This window comes from Ranitomeya imitator, chromosome 3, assembly GCF_032444005.1.
Source record: "Ranitomeya imitator isolate aRanImi1 chromosome 3, aRanImi1.pri, whole genome shotgun sequence".
In the NCBI taxonomy this organism is placed as follows: domain Eukaryota; kingdom Metazoa; phylum Chordata; class Amphibia; order Anura; family Dendrobatidae; genus Ranitomeya; species Ranitomeya imitator.
In genome coordinates, this window is record NC_091284.1 from 417,638,676 (window position 1) to 417,655,164 (window position 16,489).

Genomic DNA, 16,489 nt, shown 5'->3' on the forward strand with positions numbered 1-16,489 from the left:
GCACAACTCGATCGGCTCAGCTACATAGCAGCGAACATCAGATTGCTGCTCCGTAGCTGAATTACAGGCTCGCTATGAGTGCCGACCACAGGGTGGCGCTCACAGCAGGCCGGCATCAGTAGCTATAGAGGTCTCAAGGACCTCTATGGTTACCATCCTGACGCATCGCCAACCCCTGATCATGTGACGGGGGTGGACGATACGCCCATTTCTGGCCGCGCGGCTGGAAGCGGTAGTTAAATGCCGCTGTCAGCATTTGACAGCGGCATTTAACAGGTTAATAGCGGCGGGTGAATTGCGATTTCACCTGCCGCTATTGCGCGCACATGTCAGCTGTACAAAACAGCCGACATGTCGTGACTTTGATGTGGGCTCACCGCCAGAGCCCACATCAAAGGAGGAGACACGACATGCGCAGAACATGTTGCGTTTTTTTACTGCGATGTGTTTTTCCCCCAGAAAAAATGCAACATATGCACAAAAATTGCGGAATGCATTATAAATGATGGGATGCATATGTATGCATTTTTAAATTGTTTTTATCACATTTTTATAGCGAACAAACGCAAAAAAATGCGAAAAATCCTGAAAGTGTGCACACAGCCTCAATGTGTATCTCCCCATCACACTCCATATGTGTCTCACTCATCATACTTCGTCTCTTTCTCTCCCATCAGTCACTCTTAGGCCGGGGACACACACAACGTATAAAAAAAGGTCCGTTTTTGATGGACGAGAATCGCACAAATGTTACCAAAACAGTGATCCGTGTGCAGTGCGAGGATGCGATTTTCTCGCATCCAATGATCCGTGTGACATCCGTATGGTATCCGTATGGTGAGATTTTCTCACACACTTGCAAAATGAGCAAATAATGGCTGAGCCTTTCCTGTCACCTGCCCAATGCCTGAGAATTTCTCGCAAGTCACACGCATGGTCCGTGTGCTGTGCTATTTTTTCTCACCCCCATAGACTTTCATTGGCGATTCTCGGCCTAGAAACGCTGACAATCGCAGCATGCTGCGATTTCACTCGGATCCTGAATACGGCCGAGAAAATATCGGATGATGGGAGCTGCCCCATAGATTAACATTGGGACGAGTGCTATGCGATTTTTTTTTTTTATCACATTGCACTCGTCCGTATTGCGGTCTAGTGTGACCCCGGCCTTAGCCATACAATGCATCTCTCCCCTCCCTCCATAATGCCTGGCTATTCACTGCAGAGCTGGAGCTCCCAGACAGCTCCTAATGCTGCTCCATGCACACCACACGTCTTCACTCTTCTTGGGTCCAGATGCTGCTGAGCCCACTGTGTTCTGCTCCTCTGTAAACAAGCTGTGCCTCTGATGCAGTAACTGCAGGTGACAGCAGGTCACAGGGCAGTCACACACAAAATGGCTCTGCCCTGTGATGCTGCTCTTCATTCTTACTGTTGGGGCAGTAACTGCTGACATCACCATTTCCCTCCCCTTTTGGGTGGTCTAATATCCCTGGGGCAGAGCTGCTAAATCTTACTATAGCTGCTTGAGGTCTAAAACGGAAAATGCTCCCCCTAGTGGTAAATATGTATATTTGTAGAAAAATATATAATATTTTTCATATAGAAATGTTTGCAAACAGTGCAAACATTGCATTAATACATTTTAATTACTATTTTAAGCTTAATTTCACAAAAAAACAAAATACAAGAAAACTGGTGGCACCTTCCCTTTAACTGCCTAAGTATGTAGCAGTACAGACACAGAGGGCTATTAACTGCATAAAGTGTATGAGAACATGTTGCGAGGAACCTGATTTTTTTTTTTTTTAAATAGGCCACACATGGATCGTTAGGTTAATGCATTGAGGCGGTAGGCCAGTCTGAACAAATGAGTTTTTAGGGTACGCTTAAAACTGTGGGGATTGGGGATTAATCGTATTAACCTAGGTAGTGCATTCCAAAGAATCGTCGCAGCACGTGTAAAGTCTTGGAGACGAATAAAGATGAATAAGCGATAAACCAAGGCGCACCACACAGATATGAGCATAATATACCAACAGTATCAAATATAATACGGGGTGCAAGTGAGTGATAAACAGCTATATGGTACCAACAAAGAGACAAGTATCACTCCAGAAATGCACTCCACATATAAAAATAAGAAACATAATATTGAAAAAATACAAGATTTTATTGAAACACTACATTAAAACATAATTAAAAACAGCAAACAAAAAGCCCTGTCCATAACAATCAATGCAAGATACAATAATACGTACAGGCTATAATAAATGTTATGACATGCAATGCTGTAAGCCTGCCTATACCCTAGATAGAGTAGGGACTATATATGGTCAGCTGAGAAACACCAAGCTAGCCAGACAAAATGCGCCCTACACAACCCTATACATAGCGATTGGGAATATGACCCAAACAGGTACCTAAACGTAAGGTAATGCGATAACCTGTGCGGATCATGGGACACTTATAAGCATGTGACCCAAACTTACTGGGCTATAAAGAAGATCCCAAAGTGACATGCTAACAGTGGGACATAGCCCAAAGACCGCCAGACAGGGCCCCCAGAAGATACTGGGATGAAAATTACCCAAAGCAAGGTGGTGACCAGGAAGAAGTCTGTGGGTAGACCAGCAAACCTGCAGGACTAGGGCCATTGCAGCCCCACACGTATCGCCCTCCCAAGTAGGGCTTCGTCAGTTCCGGTTCCGGTCCCAGGGTTGGTATTAGCGCAGGACCTGTGATGACTTCGCGGTCACATGACCATGACGTCATGGCAGGTCCTTCTGCCACCGGAACCTGCAACGGAAGATGGCGGCCGGCGCGAGCTGCAACGGAGGGTGAGTATAGCAGGTTTTTAAATTTTTTTTAAAATTATTTTTAACATTACATTTTTTACTATTGATGCCACATAGGCAGCGTCAATAGTAAAAAGTTGGGGACACACGGGGTTAATAGCGGCGGTAACGGAGTGCGTTACCCGCGGCATAATGCGGTCCGTTACCGCCGGCATTAACCCTGTGTTAGCGGTGACCGGAGGGGAGTATGCGGGCGACAGACACTGACTGCGAGGAGTAAGAGCGGCCATTTTCTTCCGGACTGTGCCCGTCGCTGATTGGTCGTGGCAGCCATGACAGGCAGCTGGCGAGATCAATCAGCGAATGAATAACCGTGACAGAAAGACAGACAGACGGAATTGACCCTTAGACAATTATATATATATATATATATATATATATGTGTATGTGTGTGTGTATATATATATATATATATATATATATATATATATATATATATATATATATATACACACACACACAGATATATATATATATATATATAATCTGTGTGTGTGTGTATATATATATATATATATATATATATATATATATATATATATATATATATATATATATATATATATATATATATATATATATATATATATATATATACACACTAGATGGTGGCCCGATTCTAACGCATCGGGTATTCTAGAATATGCATGTCCACGTAGTACATTGCACAGCCAAGGTAGTATATTGCCCAGCCACGTAGTATATTGCCTAGTGACGTAGTATATTGCGCAGCCACGTAGTATATTTCCCAGTTACGTAGTATATTGCCCAGCCACGTAGTATGTTGCCCAGTGACGTAGTATATGGCCCAGTGACGTAGTATACAGCACAGAGCCACGTAGTATATTGCCCAGCCACGTAGTATATTGCACAGCGAAGTAGTATACAGCACAGAGCCACGTAGTATATTGGCCAGTCACGTAGTATATTGCCCAGCTACGTAGTATATTGCCCAGCCAGGTTTGTCACAGGTGAAAAAATAAACATGTACTCACCTTTCCAAGGGAGCCCTTGTAGTCCACGGCAGGTTCCGGTCCCAGGGTTGATATTAGCGCAGGACCTGTGATGACGTCGCGGTCACATGACCGTGACGTCATGGAAGGTCCTTCTGCCACCGGAACCTGCAACGGAAGATGGCGGCCGGCGCGAGCTGCAACGGAGGGGGAGTATAGCAGGTTTTTTTTTTTTTTATTATTATTATTATTTTTAACATTACATTTTTTACTATTGATGCCGCATAGGCAGCGTCAATAGTAAAAAGTTGGGTACACACAGGGTTAATAGTGGCGGTAACGGAGTGCGTTACCCGCGGCATAACGCGGTCCGTTACCGCCGGCATTAACCCTGTGTTAGCGGTGACCGGAGGGGAGTATGCGGGCAACAGGCACTGACTGCGGGGAGTAAGGAGCGGCCATTTTCTTCCGGACTGTGCCTGTCGCTGATTGGTTGCGGCAGCCATGACAGGCAGTTGCCGAGACCAATCAGCGAATGAATAACCGTGACAGACAGACAGAAGGACAGAAAGACGGAAGTGACCCTTAGACAATTATATAGTAGATAATGTCAGTGAGACTCATACTGTATTTACATATTTATATTTCATACAGCGCTAGATAGCAAAAGCCGGCAATTGAATTACCGGCTTTTATGCTATCTCCTTATCAAACCCAACAGTATATGAGACATGGTTTACATACAGTAAACCATTTCATATCCCTTTTTTTGGCATATTCCTCACTAATAATGTTAGTAGAGTGTGTGTACAAAATTTGTGGGCTCTAGCTGTTAAAATAAAGGGTTAAATCACAGAAAAAACTGGCGTGGGCTCCCGCGCAATTTTCTGCACTAGAGTGGGAAAGCTACTGACTGAGGGCAGATATTAATAGCCTAGAGAGGGACCATGGTTATTGGCCCCCCGGCTAAAAACATCTGCCCCCCAGCCACCCCAGAAAAGGCACATCTGTAAGATGCGCCTATTCTGGCACTTTGCCACTCTCTTCCACCTCCCGAGTAGCGGTGGGATATGGGGTAATAAAGGGTTAATGTCACCTTGCTAATGTTATGTGACATTAAGCCTGGTTAATAGTGGAGAGATATCAATAAGACACCTATCCAATTATTAATCCAATAATATTAAAGGGTTAATAATACACACACACACGCATTAAGAATAAAGTATTTTATTGAAATAAATACACACATGGGGTAGTAAAATCTTTATTGTACGCTCAATCCACCTGAAGACCCTCGTTCTGTAAAAGAAAAAAAAAAGAAAAAAGCAACAATATCCCATACCTTTCCGGCACTCAGTCATGTCCCACGCTGTAAATCCATCTGAAGGGGTTAAATAATTTTACAACCAGGAGCCTGCTAATGCAGCTGTTGCTCTTGCTTGTAAAATCTGGGGAATGAATTGAAAGCAGCGGAACGTAGCATCGTAGACTTTTGGTGATGCGCCCCCTGCTGGCATAAACTCATATGAACTCTAGTGTGGGAATTTTTATGAATATTTTCTCAATTCTAACCTGTCAGTGTGATTTTACTGTAGAATCTTAATATGTGATGTATACAGGTTAAATCTTTCTTGCCTTTTTGACCAGAGACTAATTGTTTAAATTACCCTGCTTTAAGGTTTTGGAAAAAACGGTATTATAGGTGTCACCCAGCCACGACGAGTAGCAACAATTTCTGTGGCACAAAGGGTTTCAGAAGAAATGGATTGTTCGCTGGGGAGTACAGTTGGTTACCAAGTGCGTTTTGATGACTGCACTTCACATGTAGGTCTTTTCAGTTTCTTTATCAGTCATATGCCGTATTGTAATTAAACTTGTCTCCAAGAGAATATACAGTGTTTGATTATTAAAGGTATATTCCAATTTTTTTTTTAAATATCCTAAAACCTGGGAATGTCTTAACTGTACAAACTAACACAATTTAACACTGAAAGGTACGAGCACAGGTCTATTTTAAACTTAGGCAGACTTGATGAACTTTTTGGGTATGTGCACACGAGCGGAAAGGTGTGCGGATTTTTCCTCACTGATTTTGGTAAATCCGCAGGTAAACCGCACTGCGGATTTACTGTGGAATTACCGTGGTTTTTCCGCATTTTTTTTGTGGTTTTTGTGCGGATTCCACTTGCAACGTTCTTATCAGATGGCTTCGTGGACTCTGTCAGGTTGGCGGCAAAAGCAGCGGGCCTCTCAAATGCTGTTTGGAGAGCGTTATGGCTGAAGTGCTAGTTCGGAGATATTCAGGCCAGGTCTAGACTTTGTACTTTTCCTTGCGAGGGGGATTACCTCTTTGGACCGGTCCTGGATGAGCTTCTGGAAAAGGCAGGGAATGGTAAAAAAAGAAATTTCCCAGTCTGTCAGCTCCTTTCTACAAGTGTCCCTTCAGTATTGTGGAAAGCCTTCCAGGGACTGTGCCAAGTGGGATGAGGAAAGGTACAGGGTTCATGTTTGGGAGCTCACCGTGAGAGCGTAAGAAACCACCCCAATGACTGCAGGCCCAGGTAGGCGTGGTATGGACAGATACTCGAGTATCTTCTTGGGAACTCTGCTGCTCCTTCAGGGTTACCTTTGGTCTTTGTGCTGCTCCTCTGAGTAATGCCATCCTTGCCCGGGCTGAGAGTTATGGTGAACTGCCCTCACTTGCCATTTTTGTTGTGGTACCTTGTTCTTTCCATTTCATGATAATGGATTTGATAGTGCTCCAGGGGATCATCAGAGATTGGGATTTTTTATCTGTATAACCCAAACTTGTACTTCTCAATAACTTTGTCCCTGACTTGTTTGGAGATGTCTTTGGTCTTCATGGTGTTGTTTGGTTAGTGGTGCCTCTTGTTTAACCCCTTAACCCCGGAGCTTTTTTCGGTTTTGCGTTTTTCGCTCCCCTCCTTCCCAGAGCCATAACTTTTTTTTTTTTCCCGTCAATATGGCCATTTGAGGGCTTATTTTTTGCGGGACGAGTTGTACTTTTGAATAGGGTTGAGCGAAACGGGCCGGCCATTTTCAGAAGTCGACGACTTTTGGCAAAGTCGGGTTTCATGAAACCCGACCCGACCCCTGTGTGGGGTCGGCCATGAGGTCGGCGATCTTCTGAATCTGGTATCGGAATTCCGATACCGAGTTCCGATATGTTTGCAATATCGGAAATCGGTATCGGAATCCATATTTAAGTGTAAAATAAAGAATTAAAATAAAAAATATTGCTATACTCACCCTCTGACGCGCCCTGGTACTAACCGGCAGCCTTCCGTCCTTAGAATCAGCGCGTGAAGGGCCTTAGATGACGTCGCGGCTTGTGATTGGTCACGCGACCGCCCATGTGACCGCTCGCACGACCAATCACAAGCTGCGACGTCACCGAAGGTCCTTCAAGCGCTGATTCTTAGGAAGGAAGGCTGCCTGAAAGAAGCAGGGCGCGTCAGAGGGTGAGTATAGCAATATTTTTTATTTTAATTCTTTATTTTACACTTAAATATGGATCCCAGGGCCTGAAGGAGAGTTTCCGCTCCTTCAGACCTTGGGAACCATTGGAAACCCAATGCACTGCATTGGGTTTCGTGTTTCGGCCGATCCCGACCCCGACTTTTTTATAGGATCGGCCGATCCTATAAAAGTAAAAGTCGCTCAACCCTACTTTTGAACGATACTATTGGTTTTACCATGTTGTGTGCTAGAAAACGGGAAAAAAATTCCAAGTGCGGTGAAATTGCAAAAGTGCAATCCCACACTTGTTTTTTTGTTTGGCTTGTTTGCTAGGTTCACTAAATGCTAAAACTGACCTGCCACTATGATTCTCCAGGTCATTACGAGTTCATAGACACCAGACATGTCTAGGTTCTTTTTTATCTAAGTGGTGAAAAATGTTTTTTAAAACTTTGCTTTAAAAAAAAAAAAAAATTGCACAATTTTCTGTTACCCGTTGCATCTCCATTATTCGTGACCTGTGGTTGGGTGAGGGCTTATTTTGTGTGAGCCGAGCTGACGTTTTTAATCATATCATTTTGGTGCAGATAAGTTCTTTTAATTGCCCGTTATATCATTTTAATGCAATGCTGCAGCGACCAAAAAAACTTAATTGTGGCGTTTTGACCTTTTTTCTCGCTGTGCCGTTTAGCGATCAGGTTAATTATTTTTTTTAATTGATCGGGCAATTCTGAATGTGGCGATGCCAAATATGTGTAGGTTTGATTTTTTTTTTTTTTTTAATTTCATTTTGAATGGAGTGAAAGGGGGGGTGATTTAACCCCTTTCTGCCATCGGACTTACTATCCCGTCCATGTGATCTGGGACTTAATTCCCATGGACGAGATAGTACATCATACTATGTAGATTGTAAGCTCTCACGAGCAGGGTCGTCTTATTTTGCTTTAATTATTGTATTGTTAACGTTGTTACTTATGACTTTTGTGTTTGAAACTGTTAAACTGTAAAGCGCTGCGGAATATGTTGGCGCTATATAAATAAAGATTATTATCATACGTGATCAGCCACGCTCACAGGGGAGCGCGGCCGATCGTTGCTGGGTGTCAGCTGATTATCACAGCTGACATCTGGCACTATGTGCCAGGAGCGGTCACGGCCCGGCACTTTAACCCCTGGAACACTGCGATCAAACATGATCGCAGCGTTCCGGTGGCATACGGAAGCATAGCGCAGGGAGGGGGCTCCCTGCGTGCTTCCCTGAGACCCTCCGAGGGTCTCCGCTTGTCTCCTCCCTGCAGGCCCTCGGATCCAAGATGGCCACGGGGTCCTTCTGGATCTTGCAGGGAGGTGGCCTGTCAGTGCCTGCTGAGAGCAGGTGCCAGCAAGCCTCCTGCATTGCCTGTCAGATCGCTGATCTGACACCGTGCTCTACAAAGTGTCAAATCAGTGATCTGACACTATATAGTGATGTCCTATCCTGGGACAACGTAAAAAAAAGTAAAAAGAATAAAATTAACATGTGTAAAAATATTTTGTAAAAAATTCCTAAATAAATATTTTTGCAAAAAAAACTTTTCTTTATGTAATTAAAAAAAACAATAAAAGTACACTTATTTAGTATCGCCGCGTCCGTAACGACCCGGCCTATAAAACTGTCCCACTAGTTAACCCCTTCAGTGAACACCGTAAAATAAAAGGCAAAAAACGCTTTATTTATTATCATACCGCCAAACAAAAAGTGGAATAACACGTGATCAAAAAGATAGAAATAAATAAACATGGTACCGCTGAAGACGACATCTTGTCTCGCAAAAAATGAGCCGCCATACAGTGTCATCAGCAAAAAAATAAATGTTATAGCCCTCAAAATAGTGATGCAAAAATAATTATTTTTATAGAAAATGTTTTTATTGTATAAAAGCGCCAAAGCATAAAATAAAATGAGGTATCGCTGTAATTGTACTAACCCAAAGAATAAAAGTGCTTTATCAATTTTACCACACATGGAATGGTATAAACTTCCCCCCCCCCCCCCCCCCCCACAAAAGAAATTCATGAAATACTGTTTTTTGTTCATTCTGCCTCCCAAAAATCGTGATAAAAAGCAATCAAAAAATGTCATGTGCCCGACAACAGTACCAATAAAAATGGCAACTCGTCCCGCAAAAAACAAGACCTCACATGACTCTGTGGACCAAAATATGGAAAAATTATAGCTCTCAAAATGTGGTGATGCAAAAACTATTTTTTGCAATAAAAAGCATCTTTTATTGTGTGACAGCTGGCAAACAAAAACACGCAATAAAAACCCACTATAAAAGTAAATCAACCCCCCCCCCCCCTTCATCACCCCCTTTATCACCCCCTTTGTTAGGGAAAAATCGTAAAATACAAAAATTTATTTATTTCTATCTTCCCATCAGGGTTGGGGATAAAGTTAGGGTTAGGGTTTGGATTACATTTACGGTTGGGATTAGGGTTAGGGGTGTGGTTAGAGTTATGGTTGGGATTGGGGTTAGGGGTGTGTTGGGGTTAGGGGTGTGGTTAGGATTAGGGTTAAGGGCATGTTGGGGTTAGGGGTGTGGTTAGGGCTAGGAGCATATTCAGGTTAGGGGTGTGGTTAGTGTTACGATTATGGTTGGGATTAGGGTTAGGGGTGTGTTTGGATTAGGGTTTCAGTTGTAATTGGGGGGTTTCCACTGTTTAGGTACATCAGGGGCTCTCCAAACGAGACATGGCGTCTGATCTCAATTCCAGCCAATTCTGCATTGAAAAAGTAAAACAGTGCTCCTTCCCTTCTGAGCTCTGCCATGCGCCCAAACGGTGGTTCCCCCCCACATATCATATCATCGTACTCAGGACAAATAGGACAACAACTTTTGGGGTCCAATTTCTCCTGTTGCCCTTGGGAAAATAAAAAACTGGGGGCTAAAATATCATTTTTGTGGGGAAAAAAAAAAGATTTTTTATTTTCACGGCTCTGCGTTATGAACTGTAGTGAAACCCTTGGGGGTTAAAAGTTCTCACAACACTTCTAGATAAATTCCTTGGTGGGTCTAGTTTCCAATATGGGGTCACTTGTGGGGGCTTTCTGCTGTTTAGGTACATCAGGGGCTCTGCAAACGAACGTGACGCCCGCAGACCAATCTGTAGTGTTGAATATATGTGAAATGTTTTTATGTGCAATATTTGTTTTAACTAACCACAGTTAGTTACTATGCCCGGGCAACGCCGGGCTCTTCAGCTAGTATATAATATAATATGAAAACATGTGCCTTCCTCTAGAAAACTGGAATCATGTACATGACTGATGGATGTCTGCTGAGACACACACTGACTGATCCCAACCTCACAAAATTCAGCACAGTTGTCTTGGATGAAGCTCACGAGCGTAGTTTAAGTACTGTAAGTGCAGCTTTAGATACTTCTTGGTGTAAAATATGTGTAATACTTGTCATTGTTTAGCTAAGATGTTTTTGGGCGAAGTAGCAACAAACTACTTTTTCTTTAAGCTCTTCTTGCCTTGCAGGTATATGAAGCTCCCTATACATTGTGGGTGTTGGCAATGTTATACAGCCACCTTCTGTTGCTAACAGATGAGGTCAGATCTAGCTCCGATCTGTGCTGTTTAGCCTCTTAAGACTCCCCAAACATATTAGTTGATAGTTGGTTGAACCCATCCTATTTCAGTGTCACCAAATAACCATCTGATTTGTATGAGCGTCTCCCATCTCTTCCTCGACAGGTGATGTAAAGGGAGAAGCAGGTTTTGGGCATTTTGAATTTCTATGCATTATTTTAAAGGGAGCCTATCACCAGGTTTCCCCAATATAAAGAATGGCCACCACCAAGTCAGCAGTTCAAAAGTTTTGCCTATGTTCTCCTCATAAGGTGGAAACTCACACATAGCAGACAATCTCCCAGAAGGGAATACTGTTTTGTTTTTGTTTATCATTTGCGATTGGTACAATATGATAATTTGGTGCTTGAACCAGGAAATGTTGCACACCCCTTGTTTATAGTATTACAGTTTCTTCACTTGTGACAGACACAATTGACCAATCTGCTTGTTTTTTTTTGTTCCAGGACATTTTGTTTGGTCTTCTGAGAAAACAGTTCCTGACGAAATCCACTTCAAAAAGGAAACACCCTCTCCAAGTTATAGTAATGTCTGCCACTCTGGACATCGATAAACTGTCTGAATTCTTTGGCAGTTGTCCAGTGTGCTCAATTCCAGGAAAGGTATTTCCAATTAAAGAGAAATTCCATAACCTTATTGGCCCCAGAGACCGAGATGGCAGTGCATATGTTACAGAGGTATGTGTTTTAAGTTCTCCTAATTAACTGGTAAGCCTAATTAAGAGATTGTGGGATTTCCTGAGTGTCATGAAAATATACTCTAAGGACAGTTATACCTGCATTACCACTGCACTTTATCGTCAACTCTAGAACTCTATATAGTGCCTGCACCCCTGTGGTTCTACTGAATTAAACTTGGATAACTTTTGGGTACGATTTAATGTGGCATTAACAGCCACCAGTGGAGTGGAGCTCCACCTCAGCTGATAACCTTTTAAATTCCACTGTCAATCTCTGGCTTGATTTAACACGTGCCAGCAGTTGATGCGCAATTCCGTACGCCCACTGTCGAACCTGTGACATGATCGCGGGGTGCCAATTGGTTGCCATGACAGCCAGGGGGCTGTTGATGACCCTTGTGCCTGTCAGTACGATCCTCCTGTGAAAGCCAGCCCGTGCCTGGCGTTCATAGTAACATAGTAACATAGTTAGTAAGGCCGAAAAAAGACATTTGTCCATCCAGTTCAGCCTATATTCCATCATAATAAATACCCTCATAGGAGATCGTTATTTTCTTTCTAAGTAGCAGTGCTGATGCACTATTAGGTATAGCTCAGGCGGTCACAGCTTCAAGTACTATTAATCCCTTCCCGACATTTGGTATAATAGTACTCCAATATCGGGCTCCCCATTCAGCAGACATGGGCCTGTAACAGCTGCGGGTGGAATCGCGATCCACCCATAGCTGTTAACTAGTTAAATACCGTTGTCAATCTCTGACGGTGGCATTTAACTTGCGCTTACTGGAAACGTGTCAAAAATCCTACCCATCAGTGACCCCGTCACATGATCGCGGGTCACGATGGGTTCGCATGACTAGTTCCAACCAGAGGTCTCCAGCCGACCTCTATGCTTGTCATTGCCAGAATGCTGTGAGCGCCATCAGCGCTAATAGCAAGTGAGCATTTTTGCTACACTCAGGCGATCTGATCATCACATGTGTGTAGCAGAAGAGATCAGAGTACTGCAACTTCTAGTCTCCCATTGAAGCATGCAAAAGGTAAAAAAATAAAGTTTTTAAAAATAAAAAAAATATAAAAGTTCAAGTCCCCCCCCCCCCCTTCGGCTCATTCAAAATAAAACAATAAAAAAGTCAAACATACACATATTTGGTATTGTCGCTTTCAGAATCGCCTGATCTATAAACAAAGAATTAACCTGATTGCTTAATGGCGTAACGAGATAAAAGTTCAAAACGTCAGAATTAGGTTTTTTGATCCCCTCTACGGTGCAATAAAATGCAATAACGGGCAATCAAAAGATCACCAAAATGGTATCAGTAAAAATGTCAGCTTGGCGCGCAGAAAATAAACCCTCACCCAGTCCCAGATCACGAAAAATGGAGACTCAATAGGTCTCGAAAAATGACACCATTTTCTCCTTCGCCTCATTGGGGGACACAGACCGTGGGTGTATGCTGCTGTCACTAGGAGGCTGACACTAAGGCTACTTTCACACTAGCGTCGTGCACTGCACGTCGCAATGCGTCGTTTCGGAGAAAAAACGCATCCTGCAAAATTGCTTGCAGGATTCGCTTTTTCTCCATTGACTAACATTAGCGACGCATTGCGATGCTTTGCTACACGTCGCAACCGTCGTGCGACGGTTGCGTCGTGTTGTGGCGGACCGTCGGCAGCAAAAAACGTTACATGTAACGTTTTTTGCTGCGTTGTGTCCGCCATTTCCGACCGCGCATGCGCGGCCGGAACTCCGCCCCCACTTCCCCGCAACTTACAATGGGGCAGCGGATGCGCTGGAAAAATGCATCCGCTGCCCCCGTTGTGCGGCGCTTGCACAGTATGCGTCGGTACGTCGGGCCAACGCAGCGCGACGGCCCCGTACCGACGCTAGTGTGAAAGTAGCCTAAGTGATACAAAGAAAGTGATCTCCTCCCCTGCAGTATACACCCTCCTGCTGGCTCTCAGCTAACCAGTTCTTGCTTCGTGTCCGTAGGAGGCACACGGACGGGTCTGCTATTCAGACCCAAAACTCTTTTTATTATTTTATTTTTATCTTTTACATTTTTGATTTTTACCTTCTACAACGAAGGGGCGACTGATCCTTTCAAGGTTCTGATCTCCCTGAACCATCAACAGGCGAGCACGGAGAGTGTTGCTTCTCCGTATCCTCTCCTGCGACATGCCACACCTGAGCTGATTCTTACTGTAGGGGTGACGGGCCCCTTCATATATATATATATATATATATAATCACAAGTTAAATTTCCCCTCTTTTGCTCCATTAAAAATAATACAAAAACCACCCTCATATCTTGGTATCTTTGCGTTCATAAAAGTCAAATCTATGAAAATATAAAGTAAATTTCATCTTATCGGTATACGGCGTAGTGAAAAGCAAAAGTCCTACAATTATGTATTTTTGCCAAATTGCAATAAAATGTAGTAAGAGGTGATTAAAATACCCCAAAAATGGTATCAGTAAAAACATCAGCTCAGGGTGCAAAAAATAAGCCCTCTTGCAGCCCCAGATCCTGAAAAATGAAAATGTTATGGGCTTCTTAAGATGACGACAAAAGCAGCATTTTTACTCTGACTGATTTCCCCCCACCCCCCCCCCCACCCCAATTTTTAAACACTTAAATTAAAAACTACAACTACGGCCTGCAGAAATCAATCCCTCATATTGCTGTATCAAAGGAAAAATAAAGGGGTTGTAAAGTACTTTTAGGGTGCAGTCAGACGGCCATATAACATGGACCTCTTTGTCTTAAAGGGGCCTCATTCATATTTTCCCGCTGGGCACATGCAAATGAGATGACTCTTCATTTCAAATATATACACACAGATGATGTCAAAAACAAAAACACAACACACAAACTCTTATGTCATACATTCGACGAATATGTAGAAGTGATCAACATAGTGTGTCAGTGGACAGCAACATGATTGTTCAGCTCTTAGTGACATACTGTTAGCCAAGGATTTTTAAATGTTCTTGTTAACAAGTTTTTGTTTTTTTTTGTATACCTCAGACTGTGAAAATAACACTGCAGACACACTTAAATGAACCATCAGGGGATATTCTTGTTTTTCTTACAGGTAAGCTATTCTCATAATTTTGGTTTTGGCAATCAAAACATTTTACAGTCATAAAGTCATAACAATTCTGTTGTAATGTAGTGTGTCTCATCCCACCTAAGCTAAGTGCCCCCTGCTCAAATAAATTAAACAAAAGTACCCTCAACGCTGACCATGCACCCGAAATTCATGGTAAGTACCCACATACCACTTTGGATACAGCACTGTGCAATACTTTTGGCCACAAATGGAAAAATATGCTGGTTTCTAAAAATGCTGTGTGAAATAGAAGTGTTAATTAGTTTTATTTTTATCATTTAGCAAATTGCAAAGTGAATGAACAAAAGAGAAGTGTAAATCACATCAATCTTTAGTGTGACCACTCTTTGCCTTCAAAGCGATATTGATTCTTTTAGGTACTCTTCCATACAGTTTTTGAAGAAATTCAGCACAGCCTTTTGTGGAAGTGATGATATTGCCCCCCAAAGAACCCTGATTTCAACATCATCAATTCTGTTGGGGACAAGATGAAGAGCCAGAAGGATTTGCTCAAGCCTACATCCACAAATAATCTGTACTTGGTTCTTCTATATGTTTAAAACAACCTCCTTGTCAAGTTCCTTCAAAAACTGTGTCTCGAATCTGCAGGAATTGATGCTGTTTTGAAGGTGCTGCCATATATTGATTTGATTTACATTTCTTTTGTTCATTCACTTTTTGTTAGTTGATAAAAATAAACTATTAACACTTTCATTTTTTAAAGCATTTTTACTTTGCAGCATTTTTTCTCACTCCTGCTTAAAACTTTTGCACATTACTGTAGATGTAGTGTAACTGCTCGTTTGGCAGATATCCATTCCTGCCATCCCTACACATCTTGTTCAGTGCAGCAAAGATGGTATGTATTCGGTAATGGCAGCCAATCTTCCCGGAGAACAAATTTGGATTGGACATGTTGAAATGCAGCAATCCGATCATTACCTCCTACTGCCCCTGCCATCTGGTGTCAGAAAAAAAGTGGAGCACACACATTATCTGGTTGTCTGATATGTCCAAAATCATCAGGTTTGGCGAACATTCCTTTTTTTTTTTTTTTTTTAATCAAAAAAAGTTTTTTGTAACTATTTGTCAGGGTTAACAGTATTCTAAAACCTTATCATTATACATCTCATACATGTGTGCTACAAATATTTGCATTTTCCTTATAGAAAAATTAAAAACTGAAAAACAAGCTACCACCTCCCCTCCCATGTTCCAACAAATCCCCCTCCGTTCCAGATGTGCAACCTTAAACAAGTTCAGTTTTCATTTAAAGTATTAGCAAGTTAAAAAGCACATCCCTCACCAACTCCTCGGAGACTAGAGCATCTAATCCAATTGCCCCATTGTTTACCAAATTTTGTCATTTCTTCCCTTTTAACTCCTTCACCTTGAAGCCAGTTTTCACCTTCCTAACCAGGCCAATTCTGACCAGAGTCATGTCACACAAAATAGTTAACAAATAACATTTCCACATGTCTACCTTACATCGGCACAAATTTTGAAACATAATTTTTTTGTTAGGAAGCTAAAAGGGTTAAAAGTTTATCAGCGATTTCTCATTTTTCCAACACAATTTATAAAACCATTTGTTTTAGGGACCACATCACATTTGAAGTGACTATCAGGGGTCTATATGACAGAAAATAAACAAAAGTGACACCATTCTAAACACTGCACCCATCATGGTGCTCATAACCACATTCAAGAAGTTTATTAACCCTACTGGTTCTTCATAGGAACTGAAGCAATGTGAAAGGAA

The 16,489-nt window shown here is 42.4% G+C and overlaps 1 protein-coding gene across 2 annotated transcripts in view; it reads left to right on the forward strand.

Moving 5' to 3' along the window:
* The window catches only part of DHX40 (DEAH-box helicase 40), a 215,730-nt gene that overhangs the window by 10,071 nt on the left and 189,170 nt on the right, over positions 1-16,489 (forward strand). Inside the window, exons 3-6 of one of the 2 annotated variants that reach the window (XM_069757182.1) lie at positions 5,490-5,635; positions 10,577-10,696; positions 11,378-11,608; positions 14,643-14,709. In XM_069757182.1, the coding sequence (XP_069613283.1) occupies positions 5,490-5,635; positions 10,577-10,696; positions 11,378-11,608; positions 14,643-14,709 (564 nt within the window). The remainder of the gene's footprint in view (positions 1-5,489; positions 5,636-10,576; positions 10,697-11,377; positions 11,609-14,642; positions 14,710-16,489) is intronic. The other variant, XM_069757183.1, reaches the window with a different exon arrangement.